This window comes from Xyrauchen texanus, chromosome 46 (genome assembly GCF_025860055.1).
Source record: "Xyrauchen texanus isolate HMW12.3.18 chromosome 46, RBS_HiC_50CHRs, whole genome shotgun sequence".
Classification (NCBI taxonomy): domain Eukaryota; kingdom Metazoa; phylum Chordata; class Actinopteri; order Cypriniformes; family Catostomidae; genus Xyrauchen; species Xyrauchen texanus.
This window is the reverse complement of record NC_068321.1, coordinates 25404044-25427375: the sequence shown is the minus strand read 5'-3', so window position 1 is coordinate 25427375 and position 23332 is coordinate 25404044. Positions and strand designations below refer to the sequence as shown.

The 23332-nt window shown below is 38.1% G+C and overlaps 2 protein-coding genes across 2 annotated transcripts in view; one reads left to right on the top strand and one right to left on the bottom strand.

Moving 5' to 3' along the window:
* The window catches only part of LOC127638490 (neogenin), a 143499-nt gene extending 136864 nt beyond the window's left edge, over positions 1–6635 (top strand). Inside the window, exons 27-29 of the mRNA XM_052120042.1 lie at positions 589–840; positions 995–1116; positions 3823–6635. Of these exons, the coding sequence (XP_051976002.1) occupies positions 589–840; positions 995–1116; positions 3823–3906 (458 nt within the window). The 3' untranslated portion in view covers positions 3907–6635. The remainder of the gene's footprint in view (positions 1–588; positions 841–994; positions 1117–3822) is intronic.
* Positions 6636–8284: 1649 nt separating this feature from the next.
* On the bottom strand, positions 8285–23186 carry scamp2 (secretory carrier membrane protein 2). The gene is made up of 9 exons (XM_052120055.1): positions 23039–23186; positions 17085–17162; positions 16785–16859; positions 15985–16099; positions 15616–15744; positions 14259–14418; positions 11816–11917; positions 11168–11285; positions 8285–9403 (listed from the first exon to the last, which is right to left on the bottom strand). Exons 1-9 carry the CDS (start codon positions 23093–23095, stop codon positions 9257–9259), a joined length of 981 nt encoding a protein of 326 aa, XP_051976015.1. The 5' UTR covers positions 23096–23186; the 3' UTR covers positions 8285–9256.
* Between the last annotated feature and the right edge of the window lie 146 nt (positions 23187–23332).

Here is a 23332-nt window from a genome sequence, read left to right as displayed (position 1 = left end):
TGTCTGTCTGCACTGGTCTCAGAACAGTTATAGGAGAGCTATAGGATGCTCCCTTGCTCCCTATTTAGTGCATTACTTAACCTCCAGTGTGCTGTCTGTCTGCACTGGTCTCAGAACAGTTATAGGAGAGCTATAGGATGCTCCCTTGCTCCCTATTTAGTGCATGACTTAACCTCCAGTGTGCTGTCTGTCCGCACTGGTCTCAGAACAGTTACAGGAGAGTTATAGGATGCCCCCTTGCTCCCTATTTAGTGAATGACTTAACCTCCAGTGTGCTGTCTGTCCGCACTGGTCTCAGAACAGTTACAGGAGAGTTATAGGATGCCCCCTTGCTCCCTATTTAGTGAATGACTTAACCTCCAGTGTGCTGTCTGTCCGCACTGGTCTCAGAACAGTTATAGGAGAGCTATAGGATGCTCACTTGCTCCCTATTTAGTGCATGACTTATCCTGAAAGTTATTCAAATAAAATAACTAACATGTTTTTTTTCTATATTTGTGGAAATGTGGTAAAAGTTTGCACATATGTGCTCACAACCATAGGAGCTGTGGAATAAATGTGTGTGTGTGTGTGTGTGTGTGTGTGTAGAGTCTGTGAGGAATCAACCCCCTGCCCCAGAACCTCCGGTTGCACCCGGTCAATCCACCTGCACAGTCGAGCTGCAGAAGACAGAAGCGATCCTTAAAGAGGAAGACCCACCGAGCGTAAACCCACCGACGGGTCACGTCCGGCCAACACACCCACTCAAGAGCTTCGCCGTCCCGACGGTCACGGTCTCCACCCACAACCCGCCCACCTATGAGTCTGCGTTACCCAGCACCCCTCTGCTGGCACAACCAGGTCAGTTTCCTGTTTATCACACTAAGTATCTGTCATCGGTTGATCCAGCAGCTTGTAAAGCGGGTAATTGAATACTTAGTCATCTTGTTGTGTTTGCAATTCCCACGGTCATGGAAAACCTGGAAAGTGGCATGTGTTGTTTTGTGTGTTTCAGTGCCAGGCGTTAAGATGGCGTCCATAGGAACGCTAAATCGAGCACGAGCTCCAATGGCAGTAACGGTCCCCAATGCACCCGGCCAATCAGAAACCAGCAAGATGTTGTTACAGTCAGATATGGTGAGTGTGAGAGAGTCTCATTTACAGTAAATGCTCTTTACGAAACCTGTCGGGTTATCTCATCCCAAAATCATAAGAACTATGAAATTATATTTCCATAATGAAAATGAAGTCCATTAGTTTAATGCAAAAAAAACAATAAACATTTTTATGTTAATTATTAGACTTGACTGTCATGGCACTTGTTAAATATATGTTGTTTAATATAATTCTTATTTCGAGTCGTTTTGGGGTGAAATGTGACCGAAATATGTTTTCATAATATTTTTTAATTGCTGTTTAATATGATTTTTATTCTATTCTTCTCCCCCATTTTTCTTCTTTTAACATATTGACCGACTTTATTTGAACACACATTGTTTTTGGCTAATTTTGAATAACCAATAACTCGACATGAAACGCGCTGATGTTTGCGTGTGCTTTTGCCGCTTCTGAAATGCATGAATGTGTTTGTTTTGTTGTAGGTTGCGCTGTAGCATCTTGCTTTATTTTCACCTCTGAGCTGCTCCAAACCTCTTTTCCTCCCTCTGTTTTCCTTCTCTTTTACATCCGTGTTCATGAAAAACAAGCTTGAATTTCTGTGAGAATAGTTTGTAAAATGTATTCTTGTGGAAACTGATGCCTTCAGTTTTATGAACATTAAATTTAATGCAACAGTTAATGAGAGAATTTAAGAATATTTTGAAATAGAATCGATTGCAACAATGTTTGTAAGAATGGTTTTAAAAAACGTAAAATTGAATGTAATGATTTTCGTAAAAACAATTTTCCGAACATTGAATTGAATTCGACAATTTATGAAAGAATCTTTTACAAACTTACATTTGAACAATTTACTTAAAAATAGTTTTACAAACAATAAATTAAATTAAACAGTTCATGTAAAAATGGTTTTACTAACATGGAATTCAATGCGACTATTTATTTTAAAAACAATTGCTTTCCAAAAGTTTGTTAGAACGATTTTCTAAAAATTCAGTTGAATGCACAAATTTACGTAGGAATGATTTTCTAAACACTGAATTAATTGCAACGTTTTTTGTAAAAATAATTTTCCGAACATTGAATTCATTGCGACGATTTGCATAAGAATGATTTTGCGAACATGTGATTAATTGCGACAATGAATACAATGTTTTTTACGAAAACTGAATTCAACATTTGTGTAATAATGATTTTACATCAAATTAATTGCGACAATGAATGCAAGAATGGTTTTACGAACATTGAATTGACTGCAACATTTTTCGTAAAATGCATTTTTCAAACATTTAATTAAATGCAACAATTTACATAAGAATGGTTTTACAAACTTAAAATTTAATGTAAGGATGTTCTTAAATTATTTACCGAATATTGAATTGATTGCGACGGTTTGCGTAAGAATGATTTTGTGAACATCAAATTAATTGCAACAATGAATGCAAGAATGGTTTTACGCACATTGAATTGAATGCAATGATCTTCATAAAAATTATATCATTAAACTAAATTGAATGTAACAGTTCACGTAAAAATGGTTTTACAAACATAGAATTCAATGTGACTTTCTTTTAAAAACAATTGATTTCCGACAGTTTGTTAGAATTATTTTACAAACTTGGAATTGAATGCGACAATTTACGTAAGAATGGTTTTACAAACACCGAATTAATTGCAACAATGAATGCAAGAATGGTTTTATGAACATTTAATTGAATGCAACAATTTACATAAATGTTTTTTTATAAACAATAAATGAAATGCAACAGTTTATGTAAAAGGTTTTTACAAACAGAATTGAATGTGAATATTTATTTAAAAAAACATAAATTATTTTGCAACAATGTTCGTAAGAATGATTCTCCAAAAATTGAATTTAATGCGACAATTTGCGTTAGAATGGTTTTACAAACACCGAATTGACTGCGACATTTTTCGTAAAATGCATTTTTCAAACATTGAATTAAATGCAACAATTTCGTAAGAATGGTTTTACGAACATTGAATTGATTGCAATGGTTTTCATAAAAATTATATAATTAAACTAAATTGAATGGTTTTACTAACATAGAATTCAATGCGACTATTTCTTTAAAAAACAATTGATTTCCGACAGTTTGTTAGAATGATTTTACAAAAATTCACAGGAATGGTTTTACAAACTTGGAATTTAATGTAATGATTTTAATAAAATGCATTTTTCGAACATTTAATTGAATGCAACAATTTACATAGGAATGGTTTTGCGAACATCTAATTAATTGCGACAATGCAATAATTTACATAAAAACAGTTTTACGAACAATAAATGAAATGCAACAGTTTATGTAAAAATGTTTTTACAAACAGATTTGAATGTGAGTATATATTTAAAAAAAAAAACATTAAAATTATTTCGCAACAATGTTCGTAAGTTTTTCGAATTTAATGTGACAATTTACGTTAGAATGGTTTTACAAACACAGAATTGACTGCGACATTTTTCGTAAAATGCATTTTTCAAACATCGAATTAATTGCAACAATGAATGCAAGAATGGTTTTACGAATATTGAATTGAATGCGACGGTTTGCGTAAGAATGATTTTACAAACGGTCTACACAGAAATTAGTTCTGCTTGTGTTTCCTGAATGAGGCCCTTTTGTTTTGTAAATTTTTCCCACCATTGTCTTGCCCCCAGTCCTAACTCTAACGTGGCTCCTTTGGCGTGGCTCTCTCTCTCAGACGTATGAAACAGATGAACTATCGGAGGAAATGGCTCACCTGGAGGGTTTGATGAAGGATCTGAACGCCATCACCACAGCGTGAAGCACAAAACGGCTCTCTCCAATCACACACACTGAAATCTCCGGCGTAACCCTGTTCTCAGGAAGAATCAGGCCGTTTTTAATAAACACTGATCCCACATCAGCTTTAAGAATGAGGAACGGAATTATCAATGACTGGAAATGGATGACGGCTGCTGTTTTTCCGTCCTGCATGGATCTTTTGAATGAAGACGTTGGACTCAGATGAGCCGTTCTGCACAGAATACTTTCTTTTGTTATTTTGGGGTTGTATTCACGTAATACATATTTTAAGCCTGTATATGTAGTTTTCATTGTTTTTATGGTAATTTAAGGACTTTTATTTTATGAAACCTCACGTTCGCACACATCGGGCTTCTTTTATGAAACGCAAACCAAATTAATGTGTGTAAATTGTTCATAGAACCATTTTTACATAAATTGTAAAACATGAGCAGAACAAATTAAATTACATAAATTGTTCATAAATGCATGCATACGTTTTTTTCCATTAAATTTAAGGCGTAACTAATTATGTATGAATGGTTTTGTGTAGGATTTGTAAAATCATTCTTATTTACGTTGGGCCTTGTCCATGAAACATAAGCAAAACACAACCTAAATATATGTGTACGTTAAATTGTGGCATTGAATTTAATGTGACGATAATAATTGACGTAATAATGGTTTCATATATAATTTACACCGGATTCTGTTTGTGTTTCATGAATACGGCCCATGGTCGCATTCAATTTAACGTTCGTAAAAACAATCTTTGGTAAATTTCACAATCAAAGGTTTACGAAACCATTTTAAACAAACCGGCACATTTAATTCAACCTTTTTAAAAGCATTCTTGCATTATCGAAATTTTTTTCGAATATATATTATTGAATTTGTCAATTATGGGAATTTTTATTTATGAAAAATGTATACATTTATTTTGCTCATGTTTCATGAATATTGCTTGTTTTGAGGCATATTGTCGCATTTATTTCAGTGTTCGGAAAATCATTCTTATGTAAATTTTCACATTCAATTAAATTCGCGAAACCATTTGGTTAATCATCACAATTCAACGTTTGTAAAAGCTTTCTTTTTACATTTTTTATTTCCTTTTCTCCCCAATTTGGAACGCCCAATTCCCAATGCGCTCTTAAGTCCTCGTGGTGGCGCAGTGACTCGCCTCAATCCGGGTGACGGAGGACGAATCTCAGTTTCCTCCATGTCTGAGACCGTCAATCCGCGCATCTTATCACGTGGCTTGTTGAGCGCGTTAGCGTGGAGATGTAGCGCATGTGGAGGCTTCACGCTATTCTCCGCAAAATCCACTGACAACACGCCACACGCCCCACCGAGAGCGAGAACCACATTATAGCGACCACGAGGAGGTTACCCCATGTGACTCTACTCTCCCTAGCAACCGAGCCAATTTGGTTGCTAAGGAGACCTGGCTGGAGTCACTCAGCACACTCTGGATTCGAACTCGCGACTCCAGGTGTGATAGTTGTAAAAGCATTCTTACACGTCTCATTTTATTGAATTTGACTATTTACAGAAAAAATGGTTTTATTAGAAATGTAAACAAATTCATTTAACTCCTATTTCATGATTGAGGTTCAGCCGTGTTGTCTTATCATAAGATGTATATGTTATCGATCATCTCTCTTCATTGCACTTCGTCTAAAGAGTCGTTGTTGGAAAGGAAGCGAGATTTTCTTTCTTGTCTCTGGAGTTTCTGGGTCCTCAATGTCTCAGATGTAACGTCCCGTCTGTCGCGAGGGGCGCTCGTAGCAGGACAATTCTTAATATGCATCAAAAAAAAGATTCAGTGGACGCCGCATGGACAGCGGTTTTCATGTTCTGTCGTTATGATCTTATTTAACATACAGTGACATTAATGACCGGTGCTGCAGAAACTCCAAGGTTTGCAAAAACGAAGCCTGAATCGTCCCAGAACTCGGAGCCCCCTGGATTCCTAATTTGGGGCCCCAGAGATTCATCATGAAGGAGTTTAATGCCAAGTGACTCTCTGATTTTTGTACTTTGAGAGCTATATGTTCAACGAACTGCAAATAGTTGCTTACGTAAATACTTTGTACACTCCCAAAAAGGAAGATTTTTATATATTCATTTATTGGTTTGTTTTTATATGAATACGACACATCGCTTTGTAAACATTTTCCATGTAAGTTATGATAACGCAAAGGGTTAAATAATCCTGCGTTGTGTTTTCACCGTTCTGGTTGACCAGCCCTTTCTCCCAAAGAAGGAACGAGAGGAAATCTCAATGACGATGAACTCTGCCTTGCTCGTGTACAGTGTCTCACGTCATGAATGTCAATGTGGCTGTAACAAGTTCTGCTTAAGAATAAAGTTGTTGTTTGTGTTTACGATTACAGGGGAAGATTTCAAAAAGGAAAAAATAAAACAGTGAACCGTGTTGTTATGGGCATCATCAACTGTCATCTGCACTGTTTATATTTTGAATTTGAAACGGATTGTTGATGCCATGTGAAATATGAACCTATTTTATGTGTCAATGATGTCACAAGTAAACCGCTGGATTTAAAGACAAATGGAACTCTTGATTCTTGTGTTGTTACATTCAAATATGTTCTAATTTAATGTTACATGTATTGAGGAAACTTGTGGCTTTTTTCCTCAAGCAGAACTTAAAAGCAATTTTGTGTCCACCTCATTGTTTATCATGACTGATTTTATTCTTGCTATATTTGAGTCATTTGAGAAGCATTTTACCATTGGCTGTGAAGCGGCCTCGTAATCTGTGCTAATGGGTCAACATTTTGTCTTGGACTCGGGTTTGAGTCCAGTCTATTAAACTAATGTTCTGGGTTCAATACAAGTTTAGCTTAATCGACAGCATTTGTTGAATTATGTTTATTACCACACAGATTTGTCCGTCCTTTAAAAAAAAAAGAAAAATTGTTTCCAGTGAGGCATTTACAATGGAAGTCAATGGGGCCAATTTTTGGAAGGTTTGTGAAGTTTATAATTTAATAAAAGCACTTGCATGAATTCTTCTGTTAAAACATTTTATTGTGTATTATTTGAGAAGTTGTTTAAATTGTAATTTTTACTGTCGTTTTAGGGCTTTTTGACATTATAATAAGTTAAAATCATTTTTACAATCTTATCCTTTGTCTTGTGGTTATAATTTTGTAACTTAGCATAACGTTAAAAAATTGGTCACATTAAACTTCCATTATAAGATAAGTGCCTCACTGGAACCACATTTTTGGCTAAAACTAGCTATCAAATTAGCTAAAACCTTCTAAAAGGTGTTTATTTATTTTTTATTATTATTATTTTAGATATGGTCTTACAATTTACTGAATACTGCAGTAAAACCATGTTTACTGTTTGGACACATGGACGTTTTGTCAATTACAAACAGTCATGCATCAAACGGACATTTTGAAGCTGCTGTTTGTTTTTTATGTATGTGGCTAACAAAATGCTAAATAAGGACTACAAATACCACAAGCGTGCGAGTGTATGTGCCTGGCGAATCGAAAACATATTGTAGTCCTTAATTAGCAACTTGTTAGCAACATAACACTGACCACAAAATTACAAGTACGACCGTGCGTAACTTATGTTGTAATATACATTTTTACCACAGACCTTATTTTACTCGCACCCAACTGTGGAAAATCCTAAAAAAAGGACTCTTCCAGATGTTTTGGACTACAACCTGAACAGCTCTATATTACCATAGTAAAACCATGGATCATTTTCCTAATTGTGTTAAACAAGTAATGTGACAACATTAAATTGAACATACATTTATACTTGATATACACATAAAAAGCACTTTATAACCGAATCTAAATTTAGCGGTTAACAGAAGCTAAGGCTGTGCTTGGCTCATATGAATCAGTGAATCATTTATATGAACCGTCCGAAAGAATCGACTCACTAAAATGAATCAGAGTGCCCAATGCTAAACATAACGGAATCGTTTAACAAGTTCATTTAAGTGAACCGTCCGAAAGAACCGACTCACTAAAATGAATCGGAGTGCCCAATGCTAAACACAATGGAATCGTTTAACAAGTTCATTTAAGTGAACCGTCCGAAAGAACCGACTCCTTAAAATGACTTGGAGTGCCCAATGCTAAACATAACAGAATCGTTTAACAAGTTAATTTAAGTGAACCGTCCAAAAGAACCGATTCACTTGAATGATTTGGTTATGATGGTTGGAAAATATAACTCGTAACTGGAAAAGCAACACATACATAAAATGTAATTAAAGTAAGGGTAGTGTTGCTACTTTTAGTTACTTTTCTTCCCAACACTGGTGTGATTTCTGTTCGAAATGTATTTACTTTGTTGCTTTTATAACATAAAGAGTCAGACAAAATTGTTAATCAAAAAAATTTAATTTTCAAACTTGTTAAGTACTCATACTGCTGAAATATATTAAACTGATCTCGACTGACAGAATTATGTAACCCTTTTTGATGTGTCATTGGCGTCTCGCTTGCGTAAAAATTGTCAACATAAAAATTTCAAATCATTTTAATTGCAAGGATTTTCCAAAATGGCTATAAAAAAATCATTAAGGCAAATTTAACTTGCGGTACAAGTGACACTATTTCGATTTGTCTGTTTAAAGTCGCCTAAAAAGCCTTATCCCATATATGCAGAAGAACAAGTCTCCATACAAACCCAATATAAAGAAATACATCACATCTCCCTTCAGTCCTACGATTAAGACATCAAGATTCAGAGGTAATTATTTAAATTATGCTCACATTCATGCCAAGGAACTCTAGGAGTTCCTAGTTTTTGGCACTAGTAAGGAACGCTGAATGGTTTTTAGGAAATCTCTGTGAAATTACAAATGAGGGGAATGCCGATGCATCCATTAGGCACATTCTGTTGATTATGTACAACTCCAAACCTTTAGTAATTATATTACAGCAGAATTGCATTCATCATCTAAACCTTTACATCAAATCATGCATTTAAACTTCATTGTCAAGGGAGTTACGAATGGTTCAATATCATTCATGGTCATTTTATAGAAAGTCGATCGCTCCTGTGCCTCATGGACAATCAGGAATCATTATAGGACTTTATATACAGCATGACCAAACTCAAATAAAGGATACAGGAAACCATTAATGCATACATACAAAAATATACAAACACATTTAAACGTCAAACCACAAACATTTGGAAACTAGCGCCTCTGCAGTCCAAAGGCCACATTAAGACCGAGAAACCAAAGCGGGTGAACAAGGGCAACGTTTGGGATCGTAGCTGGGCTTTGGGTTCCGTGCGGACCACCGGGCCAATGGAAAGGAGGCTCTGCGGGATTCTGGGGGTGTTTTGTGGGTCTAGTTCGTCTGGAAAGAGCTCTGGGCGGCGCTGGCGGCCGCATTGGCTGCAGCACTCTGTACGGTGCGGTTGGTCAGGACGCCCTGGGAGAACTCCTGCTGTGCCTTTTGGAAACTGGCGCCGGTGTGACGATAGTGAGAATGAACCTGGAAATAAACACACCAATGGTACGCCTCTCAGAACGGTCTTTAACCACAGATTTTTAAAAACTGCACCGTAAAGGACCAGCATGCAATCTACGGCACACAGAGCGGACAACTTCAATTCAAGCACTTTTTCCACTTTGTATGTTAATTTATTGTATATTTTGCAGAATAAGATAAAAGTGTGGTGCTCTCAACACATTCTACACATTAAAAGAAGCATTAAAAGGAATAGATCACCCAAAAATGAAAATTCTCTCTGATTTGCAAATAAACGGGTGCCATCAGTCTGATGTTCCAAACGTCACGTTTAGGCAGCATAAAAGTAATCCACGTGACTCCAGTCGCTCAATAAATGTCTTCTGAAGCAATAAATCAATAATAAAAACGTTTTTAGCTTTAAATCGTTGCTTCCGCCCAGCACTGTATTTCTGTTTGAAACGAGCTAACTTTCACACGACGTTCGGTCCTGTTGTAAACAAACACGCGCTTCCGACTCCTCGCGTGAACGCGCCATTACGCTTACGTCACTGATGCGTCAACTGCTGGCAGGAAGCGTTAAATCGGCAGCCCTAATTTTGAAACATCATAAAGTCATATTGTTTATGTATACAAGTTTTAATGTAAAGTCGTTTGTGTACAGTATGTTAAAATTAACATGTGTTACTACACGCTAACTAATGTTGATAAACGCAACCTTATTGTAAATGGTAACACTTTACAATAAGCTTCTATTCGTTAACAACAATATTTTACAGCATTTGATAAATTAAAGGTGCACTCAGTAACTTTTGTCTTTGTGTCGTCTTGGACTTACACTGACACCTAGTGGTGTGGATGCTGTATAATTTTAAATTCATCGTTTTCAGATTCAGATGCCATTGAAGAAATTTAGTATTCATGGTCAGCCATTATTACTTATTTTTTAATCCCCAATTCCCAATACTTAGTAGGTCCTCGTGGTGGCGCGGTTACTCACCTCCGCTTCTGAGACCGTCAATCCGCGCATCTTATCATGTGACTCGTTTTGCATGACACCGCGGAGACTCACAGCATGTGGAGACTCATGCTACTCTCCACGATCCACACACAACTCACCACATGCCCCATTGAGAGAACCACTAATCACCACCACGAGGAGGTTACCCCATGTGACTCTACCCTCCCTAGCAACCGGGCCAATATGGTTACCCCATGTGACTCTACCCTCCCTAGCAACCGGGCCAATTTGGTTGCTTAGGAGACATGGCTGGGGTCGTAGTCAGTGTCAATACACGCAGGCCCCAGCCATGATTACTCTAATCAATGAGTGAAAGTGTCCAATAACAGGACGGTTACTGAGATTCAACGAGCGGTATTCGGCTGGTCATGTGATTCTAACATGGCGGCCCCCATGTGCGGACCCTCTCCGTGTAGAATAAAACAGCTTTTATAAGGTTACTGATATGACTGGAGTCGTGATTTTATACATATATTGCACAATTACAATTCAGGTCTTTAGGAGTTAAAGTGCACCTTTAACATTAGCAATGATTAATAAAATACTATTGATAATCGTTTGCTCATGTTATTTCATATTGCATTAATGTCAACGTATACAACATTTCATGTATTTACTGTAGAAATTAACATTAACCAAGATTAATACAAGCTGTAAATGTGTTGCTCTTTGTTAGTTCCTTTAAACTATTGAGTCAAGAGATGTTAACATATAAAAGCTTTTTTTAAGGAGTTGCCAAACATAAATGCATTTGCATTACTACTAACCATTTTGAGCAAGACGACAGACATCACAGCACACACGGTGAAGAATGCGGCCACCACCATCATAATAGCGCCAACCGCTTTATTTGAACCAATTGCCTCCATTGCAGCAATCCAGCCGCTGTGAGCAAAAGAGACATTAAACCAGTTCAAATGCAGTACTGTAAATATAATAGCATTTGTAAAAACTGTGACGGGGATGTTCCATCTTACGTGCATTTATTGCACGTAATTGACAATGTCACAAATGCAGTTGATTGAACTAAATGTTTTAGGTAATGTGTGTATATCAAGAAAGGTTGGCATCGCCTGCTTCAAAAGGGAAAATATGAAAAAAGAGAGTTTAAAATGTTTGAGAGAGGACATACTTCAAACAGGAAGCAAGAGTATTAAAGGAAGTCCAGCAGCAGAGAACCGTTATTGCAGGAAAAGTGACTCATTAAAGAGAGAACTTAGCATAAGACATCTGTCACAGAGAAGAAAACGTCATGATTACGAGTAGCAAGAATAACTGCATATGAATGCTGATTTAAGAACGATTTTACAGGAAGTCTGAATAGAAGAACTGATCAGTAGTGAGGAAAGGAAGATGTCATGAAATGTGGACAGAAATGAAAATACAGACTGATATATCTGTGCTATAACGCTCACCTGTTGCCCCATCGAGGGATGCCCACGCACTGAATGATTGACACGGCGATTTGAGCGAAGAAAATGAAGAAAAAGAAAAAGAAATTGAAGGAACTGTCAGACCTGAGAAAGAACAGAACATTATTTAACTGACAGGAACGATACAATAATTTCATTGTTACATTGTTACATTAATCATTGCATATTTTACACACAATGCTTAAACTACACAATCCTGACTCCAAGACTTTATAGATATTACAGTTTCATCTGTTAATGCACGACTCCTGTAAAGTTGCTTTGAAACGATGTGTGTTGTGAAAAGCGCTACACAAATAAAAACGACTTGACACTCTTCGTGAATGGTTACAAAAGTCGAAACATCATTCAATGCAGATGTTGATCATGTATTGTATTTTTTCCATTATGAATTACCCATAAAGGTAGGGTTCCCACTCTTTTTAAGCTATAAATTTATGCACCCCATCAAGTGTGATATTTAAGCAAAAACATGTAGCAGATTTCAGTCCTGAACATCTCAAAATGATTCAATGACTCGCTCATAGCACATTAGACTTTCATTTGTGGTGGAGTGGTGGTGGTGTAGTGGTCTAAGCACATAACTGGTAATCTGGTAATCAGAAGGTTGCTGGTTCGATCCCCACAGCCACCACCATTGTGTCCTTGAGTAAGGCACTTAACTCCAGGTTGCTCCGGGGGGATTGTCCCTGTAATAAGTGCACTGTAAGTCGCTTTGGATAAAAGCGTCTGCCAAATGCATAAATATAAATGTAAATTTGTTGCCACCTAGTGGCGTCTCCAGATGGGGTCACTATTACACTATATAACACAACTTTTGTTCCTGGGCAGGAAGTGTTATTTCCTAATTGTGTATGCCTCAAAAGTATAGAAAATGGCTATTATTCCCCACAAACTTTGCTTTTGTGAGCAGGACAGTGATATTTTGAAATGTACCTATTTTCAATGACAAAAAGGGCGAATTTGTGTCTTTTCGTTCTGAAAAAAAAACAATGCCACTGAGCAAACAATGGTGAGAAACGTCTGTCAAAAACACAGAAACAGCTAAATAAAAGCTTGATTTAACTTTATAGTGTTTAAGCATTATAAGAACAAAGCAGATCTATAATTTCCACTCAGCCAAGCATGACTTTTCATCCAAAAAGACAATTATAATAGTGTATCAATAACGTCATTTCCTTCTACATTATTAAAATTTGCCATTGTCAATTCTACTGACTTCAGTCGAATGTTTAAGCATTGATCAGAACCCCGAGTTGCTCCCAATGGCAGGCTAGCGCCTTGCATGGCAGCTCTCCCGTCATTGGTGTGTGAATGGGTGATTGGGACACAGTGTAAAGTGCTTTGGTAATCTTTAAGGTTAAAACAGGCGCTATATAATGCATTTACCATTTACATTAATAGCTCTTCCGCTCTTTTCTTTCCATGATGAACAAGATAGACTCACATGCCGATGCTGCAGTAAATGCACCTCTCATTCAGTCTGTCGGTTCAAGTACCGGGTCATTCGGTTTGTTTATGTATGAGAAGTTTCATGAATTCATGCCGCTTCTTACTTTGCATGCGCCGCTGAAGCAAAGCGTGCGATTGGTCGTAGCTGTTACCAATCAAGCGTTCTGCCTAGGTTGCACCACGATTGCCAAACTCACGATTATCCAGCCCTTAATCGCTGATGATGTTTCACAATGCGCAGCCGCCAGCAGTGAACACACTATACAATGTGTATTTGGCTCCTAATCCGAGTCAGATCGTTACCATGTTTTTGTGCTTGTAATGGAAACCTTGCTAGCAACACAGTCAAATGGTTATATTAATATTGTCCCAATTTGGAATGCCCAATTCCCACTACTTAGTAGGTCCTCGTGGTGGCACGGTTACTCACCTCCGGTTCTGAGACCGTCAATCCGCGCATCTTATCACGTGACTCGTTGTGCATGACACCGCGGAGACTCGCAGCATGTTGAGGCTCATGCTACTCTCCACAATCCACGCACAACTCACCACACGCCCCATTGAGAGCGAGAACCACTAATCACCACCACGAGGAGGTTACCCCATGTGACTCTAGCCTCCCTAGCAACCGGGCCAATTTGGTTGCTTAGGAGACCTGGCTGGAGTCACTCAGCACACCCTGGATTCAAACTCAATCTCAAGTCAATATATGTCTAATTAATTGAAAATATAATGCATTTTATGCTTTACATTCTCACGAATCAAAATGTAATTAGATTAGAAAATAAAAGAAATATCCACATGCGCATACATACAGTACAAGCATAATACAGATACAGCCATGGCATTTGTGTAACATTTCTTTGAATTGCAATTCAGTAAATTCTTCCCGTCGTTCCAGTTCATCATCCTGTGTGGCACAAATTAAAGGGGAACTAAATACTGACTTGTGGTCCAGAAGACAGAGACTCACCTGAAGGCTTTATACACGGGTCTGTACCAACAGAGGAACGAGCAGGGGGTGAACAGAACGAACCAGAGGATGGAGAGGCCGAAGTCCACCCCCGCATCTGTTTTAATGGTGAAATCAGCCACACACGCCAGAACATTCAGGAACAGCGTCACACAATGCCCTACACACAACAGAAACCACACATCAAACAAGAGCAACAAATGACACATGGATGTAGCTCACAGAGTTAGTACATTAAATACTGAAACATGACATTTAAAATGGACTATTTGCTTTGTAAGCACATGTAAGATATATTAAAGTCATAAAGAATGTTTTTCTCCACCTATCATATAACTTTGTTATATGATAGGTGGAGAAGCCTCCACACGCGCTACATCTCCGCGGTAATGCGCGCAACAAGTCACGTGATAAGATGCGCGGATTGACGGTCTCAGACGCGGAGGCAACTGAGATTCGTCCAACGCCACCCGGATTGAGGCGAGTCACTACGACGTCACCACAAGGACTTAGAGCGCATTGGGAATTGGGCGTTCCAAATTGGGGAGAAAAAATAAATAAAATTGAACGTCTACTAAAGCGAAACGATCGCTTTTGGTGTGAAAAAGATCAAAGTGTGCGCGTGTAATCGCGTTGGCATGTTCACGTGAGAATAGACACACGTGCGACACACATGGAAGAGCAGCGCTGTCTAAAACTGAGTAGGAGGGACACATTAATTTAACCAGTGGAGTCGTATGGATGACGTTTATGCTGACTGTTTGTTCTTTCTGGAGCTTTAAAAGTCTGGTCACCATCCACTTGCATTTTAAGGACCGTCTGAGCTGAGATATTTCTCTATTTTTCTTCAAATGTGTTCTGCTGAAGAAAGAAAGTCACACACACCTGGGATGGCATGAAGGGGAGTAAATGATGAGATCATATTCATTTTTGGGTGAACTGTCCCTTTAAGCACATTTACATCCCAGTTCTCATTACCAGACCCCACTCATTTTACTGCACCACTGGAGTGGTGGTGGTGTAGTGGTCTAAGCACATAACTGGTAATCTGGTAATCAGAAGGTTGCTGGTCCGAGCCCCACAGCCACCACCGTTGTGTCCTTGAGCAAGGCACTTAACTCCAGGTTGCTCCGGGGGGTGATTGTCCCTGTAATAAGTCCCTGTAATAAGTGCTCTGTAAGTCGCTTTGGATAATAGCGTCTGCCAAATGCATAAATGTAAATGCATTACATTTTATATAATACATATTTTATGGATTTTGCCTGTTAAGTTCAACAAAGCAGTTTGTTTTCTGCCAAACGACGAGAAAGACATATTTCTTGAGTGTCTGAAAGTCGACAAGGTCTCTTAAACTCACACATCCAGAGGTAGTAGATCATTTTGCAGATTCTCTGATGCTCTTGTGGGATCTCCTCAGAGAAGTCCTGGTAGAAGCACGGCTTGATGGGAAAACGTTTGGGTAGAGGAGGCCAGTTGTTCTGTTTGCCTGAGGAGAGGAAGGTTAAAGGTAAAACAGACATCTGCATCACAGCTCCCACAATCCTTAAACCGGAACAAGCAACTAACAAACAGATTTTGTAATGTGTCACTTCTGCATTCATTTATGCAACTGTAGCATTGCAGGCATGTATGCAAACAAACTGAGGATGTTCGGCATGGACTACTAGTGTGCTGCTTATTATATACTGTGCTGTATATACGGTTTAAAGAGTAGTATGTGTGTTACCTGTAGGTGCTCCTCTGTTTTGTAGATCTTGTTCTCGTCGATCTAGTTCAGCTGCTTTCCTCTCCAGCTCCTCCTGCTGTCTGATCAGATTTGCTTGCGCAGCTGCAGCTGTAGCCTGCGCAGACAGACACAGGTCTATTAGAAACATTTTAACAATCTATCATTTATTCACCCTCCTGTTGCTCCAAACCCGTATGACTTTCTCTCTTCTGTGGAACACAAACGGAGAATTTTTGAAGAATATCCTAGCTGCTCTTTTACATTTAATGCAAGTGAATGGGGACTGGGGCAGTCAAATTTAAAAACGTCAAAAAAAGCAGTATAAAAGTAGTTTGTGTGATTTGTGTGTTATACAACCGGATCACCGAATCAGTGAGTTGAACTTTAGAACCAGGTCGGTTTGATTCAGGAACGAATCGTTCTGAAATGTTTTGTGAACTGGATGAACTAAAAACATTGGAGAAGAATGACTTGTACATAAATCGGAGTATGTAGCGCTCTCTTATGAACTCTCATGATTATTAGTTAATAATGACAAAGCTATCGTATGGCTTGGAATATAGTGCATGAGTCATTTGGACCACTTTGATGATGCTTTTTTGTCATTTTGGAGAAAAATGTCACCGCCCCAGTCTCCATTTTTATTTATTATATGGAAAAAAGCTGCCATGAAATTCTTCGAAAATTACTCTTTTGTGTTTTACAGAAGAAAAAGCGGTGAACTCTTATATGAAGCGATTCAGTGTGTGTGTGTGTGTGTGTGTGTGTGTGTGTGTGTGTGTGTGTGTGTGAGATCTGACCTGTGGAGTGGGCTCGACTGACGGCTGCAATACAGCAGGTTGAGATGGAGTGGTTGAAGCTGGGATGGTGGTTCCCTGTAGAGAAACACATCAAAACAATTACATGACATGAAAACATCACTTCACAAAATTACATTAAGTACACACTAAACTTAAACATCATTGAGCTACAACAGTGAACTCATGTAAATCTTGGGCTATAATGATTTATAAAGCGGATCATTCTGGGTCTAAATTCTGATTGGATGAGCCACGTTCAAAACTGTTAGTATACGATGCTGTTGTGTCTGTTCTACTTACAGAGGTCCCATCACGGAACGGATTGAAATGTTCAATGTGATCAATTCCAGAATTAGTCACATCAGTCACAGACGGATCCTGAAAGAGATGGACACACAATCATAATTATGTATTAGTATTATTGTTGTTCTTATTAAACAATATTTATCAATACTAATAATTTATTAAATTACATGAAATATTTTCAAAAGGACGTGTTGAGGTCTCCTAAGCAACCAAATTGGCCCTGTTGCTAGGGTGGGTAGAGTCACATGGGGTAACCTCCTCATGGTCCCTATATTGTGGTTTGCTCTCGGTGGGGCGTGTGGCGAGTTATCACTAATTATTATTATCATTATTATTATTAATATTTAAATATATTACAATAACAAATTGTTATTTATTATTATTTCATGGACTCCTCCAAAACACTTTCATTAGAAGGTGTTTAAAAAGGTCAGATTTAATCAAATTAATTTAATTATTATTAATAACTAATAATGACTATAAATGGGTCTGGGTATCTCAGCGAGTATTGACGCCGACTATCACACCTGGAGTCGCGAGATTGAATCCAGGGCGTGCTGAGTGACTCCAGCCAGGTCTCCTAAGCAACCAAATTGTCCCGGTTGCTATGGAGGGTAGAGTCACATGGGGTAACCTCCTCGTGGTCGCTATAATGTGGTTCTCGCTCTCGGTGGGGCATGTGGCGAGTTGTGCGTGGATGCCGCCGAGAATAGCGTGAAGCCTCCACACGCACTAGGTCTCCGCGGTAACGCACTCAACAAGCCATGTGATAAGACGCGCGGATTGACGGTCTCAGACGCGGAGGCAACTGAGATTCGTCCTCCGCCACCCGGATTGAGGCGAGTCACTACGCCACCACGAGGACTTAGAGCACATTGGGAATTGGGCGTTCCAGATTGGGGAGAGAAAAAAAAAAAGATTATATGGCCTAAATAATTTATATATTAGCATATATTATTATTATTATTATTATTATATACAATATATTATTATTTCATGGACTCCTCTAAAACACATTAAACAGGGTTAAAAAAAGGTTAAACATTTAAAACACAACAGTGTAGCATATTAAAGTCACGAGTGTGTCATGTGGTGCCAATTACACTCCATTAGTCATGCCACAATTACAACACACAGTGACATCATTACAGAGAGGTTAAGAGGTCATGTGACATTGGAGACTAATCTGTGGTCATAATGAAGAACATAAATAGCACCTATCTATAGACAAGAATTCAGGTAATTATGTCCAAGTGTTTATGATTTAAAACCACATCACAGACATGCAGAAATATATGTGCCTCCCTTTGTTGGATTTGATCTCATAGTTGAAATTTGGATGAGATCCCACGATAATAAAACTGCTTGTCCAAAGTGCATGTAGATATACAGTATCTGTAAGTCTCATCTGAGGATACATGTACTGCTGCTAATGATTAATATGAATCGGTGTCTGCAGTATTCATTAATTATGTTATAGGAAGAAGCAATTGTAATATTTAACCAATGTGGGACAAAAAGATCCACTTAAAAGGTTTGATGAACCATTTTAAGCCAAAACCAGTAGACAAAGGGGGCATTCTCTACTGGTTCTCTCTGAATTTTCAATGGATTTAAATAATTAAGGTTGTAACTTTGAGTAAAATGAGGTCTGTGAGTTAACGGGTTAACCCTTTTAGCCCAGATGGGCCTGCCAGCACATGTGCACCTGGCTATCTGGCCATAAACACGTTAAATTTCCTAGTTCAGATGACGTCATCGGAAATCCTGTAGCCACATGGAAAATTAAACCAGTTGTATTAGGTTCAGATTGCACCAACCAGAGGTGATAGTCCTCCATATCTGGGCAGAGAGTCATGTGATCAATTACTCCAATTACATATGGCCACCAGGAGATGGCGCCAAGTACGACACGGACACAACAGCCGCTTTTCAATATCGTGCCAGTGTGAGCTAGGGCTATCAACTGGCCAGCCACGAAACCAAAATCAATCTGTGTTACCACCATCGGGCCAATAGCCCCGCAGCATTGCCCTAAATCCTACCCTTAATACGCTGCCCTGATGCCAACATCACACACCTTGCCCATTTCAAAAGCAAGAGAGAAGCTCAAGCTGATGTATCATGTTATCTAATATTGAGTTTATATAGCGAATGTAAACGGGCAAGGTAAGTTAGCATTGATTACCCTTGGGTCTTGTTTGGCCCAAGGGTAATTGGTGAAAAAGCCCAGAGGAGGCACGTTGAAGCCCCGGAAGTGACTGTGGAAACACAACTGTCACTAGCACGCCCTCATTTGGCCCGATAGTGGAAACGCAGCTAATAATTACTCAAATGACACAGAATGAAACTCATTCTGTGAAATCTCATGACTAAAATCATGTCTGCATGCTATGCAAACCTTTAGTCATTGTTGTGTTTGCATGTGTAATTAGTTCTTATGTAAAATTATAATGTTTTTGCTTTAACTTTTGATTGCTTTGTCTTATCAACACAAAATCTTACAGGTGACATGATTGAGAACAAAACAAATGTGGTTTTTCAGAGCCACCTTATTTCCACCCAGGGATACATAATGTCAAATCAGAAAAATAATAAGAAAGAAAAAGTACATTTTTGGCTCGTGTTTTTGTGACTTTTATTTTTGTAGTTTCTTAGGTTGAGAGTTTCTGAATTGATTCATTTTTTTTAAAGTTTCTTTTTAAAATTATACCAAACACTTTAAATATTTGACCCTCTTTGTTTTGTTTTTTTTATTGTTTTTTTGTCGAGTTAAAAGCCTTGATTTTAGTTATGCCACGGAAACAGGAAATCTTAAAAATATAGCATGTAACTATAACATGATAAATAACTAAAGCATGTTATTTTACATGTTAGCATAGCATGCTAAATTAACTACTAAATCTACTAAAAATAGCATCAGCTGTGTGAACTTTTAAAGTAATGTCCAACGATTATTAATAATGAACATATACTGCTCCTGTCTGTACCTTTAACTCAGTGCTTCTCAACTGGTTTTGCTTCAGGACCAGATTTTACATTGGACATCAAGTGTCGATCTGCCATAGATTAAACATAACCTGTGTTTAATGTATCCTGGGTTGCATTTCCTTTGTTGCATAGATTTGTTCATGGGTTTCAAGTACAAGGACATGGATCAAGTGACATTATTTTTGTTGTTGACGTCAACAAATGTGACAGGAAGTTTTCTCTCCCCTTTTTAAAAATTGAAGAGCATATTTACTTGTATGAGCCCATTATTATCCCGTTTGTTTCCTAATTTCAAACATAATTAAAACAGAACATACGTATTACACAAAAGGAAAGGCTCCTCATTACCATGGTTAGGTCTGTAATAATAAATTATAGTATTTATGAAAAATAAATACTAGCTGAAACACATCTTGAAACTTTAACTACAACTGTCTAATAGATTCTACCTTTAGATTATTTCATATAAAACTATAATATTTTGTCAAATTATGACAAAACAAATCGTGAATCAATTTTGTAAAGGTGATGATGTTAAATGATTTATTTTTTAGTGCATAACACATTGTTGCTCTTTTCCTCAGTGCTGTTTGGCATGTCAGGACTGCTACTGTTTGAGAGGTTTGACTTGACTTCCTCCGTAACGCTTTAAACAAGAAAAGTCTCACTAGGATTGAAATTGGTCACATCAGTTTTGAGGTCTGCGCTCCACAATATCGAGGGAAGATCATGATCGGGAACCCCACACGCGTCAGAGAGACAAACTGGTTCCGTTACACTCGTGTGAAAGTGCAGATGAGAAGACTTTGGCTGATTGCGAGATTATCATTAAATCTGCCTCGGAAGTCCTAAATAGGCGATCACTTGGACGGCCGGCGAAATTGTTCTATCCCTGCTGTGAATATACCTGCGACCCACCAGTTGAGAAACTCACACACACACACACACACACACGTCAGACCCCCTCGCTTCTCTCTGACATTTTCTCCGCTGCATGAGTGTGTGTGGAGGCACAAGTTGACGAGTCTGACAGATAGACGAGGAGGAAAGGAGATGCGCAGGTGAGATTTTCAGTCCAGTTATATATTTTTTTCTCAATACCGTAGATAAGCAAATGTACATGGTATGATAACAGTCAATTTTCATACCGTGAAAACGGTCTACCGATGCAACCCTAGGCAGGAAGCAACTTTAATATTTACCCAGTATGGGACAAAAAGACAAAGAAAACTTCCAGCAAACCCCAAAGTAGAAATATAAACATTTGCCGTATATATCAAAATACATAAATGTTCTTAAAATAGCCTAATCAATAACAGAGTTTAATGTCCTCCCCTTGTGAATTACACACCGGCTCTCATTCCCACAGACAGAGAGAGAGAGAGAGAGAGAGAGAGAGAGAGAGAGAGAGAGAGAGACCTGACCCTTCTATAAGAAAACCCTGCAAATATCCTCTTTTTCCTTGCAAATGTGGGTTAATGAGGATATAAAATCAACATTACACAACAGAGTTTATTTCAAGTGTAATATATGAAGGGAGCGACTCTAGAAATTATTTAAAATATACTGAATCAGACCTCTGAATTCAACCAATACAAATATCATGGGTCCTTCAACATCTGTTTATAACTAGTTGGGCTGACGCCACATTAATCAACATCAACCCATTTACAATTGCATATCTCAACCTTTAACTACAGATTCCTTATCAGCCAATCAAACCAGGGCATAACTGGAACATCAACGCCTTAGGTAAACATCATGTGATCTACATTGTGTACAGTGTCCATATATTCAATAGGTAACAACAACGAATCCATGTCTATCAAATCTAGTTACTCTATAGACAGTCTTTGGGCCATAACAAACAATCAAGGAACAAGTAAAGAAAAAAACAAGGACTAACGTTTCTCAATTTCCTTTCGAGGGGAGGTTTGTTTACTTTGTTTTGAGTCTACAACTCAATATTCTGCCGTGTTAGTGAGGAAACAGATGGAAAGTACATCAGAACAACAGACGATGAAAACACTAAAATATGCAAAAGAACATTGTTATATTACAGAAGAGCAAATACAAGCCATGTGTATCAATGAATCACACGTGCAGTTACACTGGTGGTGTCATGAAACGTGTAAGTGGCATTCAACTGATCACAATGTATAGTCAGGATATTAATCATTAATCAAGGATAAGGTGTTGGAGTGATGCTGCTGTCTAGATTTTATTAAAAATGACTTTTTTTCCAAATAGTGATGGTGCTGTTTTACATCGGAAATGTCCTGACTATACATTGTGATCAGTTGAATGCCACTTTGGTGAATTAAAGTACCAATTTCCTTCCGAAACAGCAAAATCTGTACATTATTCCAAACGTTTGGCCAACATTTTAACCTAAAATCTTTGATGCTGATGTAGAAGCGTCCACATTATTTTTCAACTTCCCCATCATGTTTATTCACAGTTTGTAATGTTTGTTAATGGCTTCCATTATGAAGTGTTACCAGAAATATATGGTGCAATAATAATGTCCACCCTGTATGTCTTGCTCAAATGTATTTAGAAACAGGAGGCTTTGCTGATGCAGTTCAACTTGTGTTATGTGGCCACTAGTGCGCATGTGCAAATGAGTTGATGTGCACAGAGTCACTGGTGAACAGATATGAAACATTGAGTTCCATTAAAGCGTAACATTGTTAAAGAGTTTCACTGTTACATTGTATCTTTATAGAGTCAATAGAACACGACATCAGTGTCTGTCACCAAACCTGCGCAGATCCATAACCTTCTCCAAAGTAAAATAATACACTATAATAATGGATCATGACACGACAACAGCCGAACCCACCCGATCTGACCCGACACTCCATTTCTGTCATCACTCAAAACTTCGGAAACTCCACATTCATTTCAACCCAAACAATTCGGAGGGCCTCTCAAGTTGACTACTCGTGTCTTACCTGAAAGGGATTTACGTCGAATGTGGTTTCGAACGGGTTTCTGTCGAATCCCGACATTTTAAAGGGGTTTTATCCGCCTTTACAATCCGAACTGCACGGGAGCGGTTCCAGAGCTGCAATCTGTTTCCTCGCGACACTTCCGCAGTACGTGCGTGACGCGCATGTACAGGAGACCGCTTTATGACGTCATCACCAGACGTAGGATGCGTTATTTATTTATTAAAAAGAGACTGAGTATTTTATTATCATTAATAATTCATACTGTTTCAATGCAAAATCAGTAATCAAAAGCCT

Coding starts and splice junctions, on each gene's coding strand:
- scamp2 (XM_052120055.1), bottom strand. CDS start 23,095: ATGTCGGGATTCGACAGAAACCCGTTCGAAACCACATTCGACGTAAAT. Junction 16,100..16,784: donor CAGTCGAGCCCACTCCACAG/GTCAGATCTCAC, acceptor CTGTCTGCGCAG/GCTACAGCTGCAGCTGCGCA. Junction 9,404..11,167: donor CTGTCGTCTTGCTCAAAATG/GTTAGTAGTAAT, acceptor GTTTATTTCCAG/GTTCATTCTCACTATCGTCA.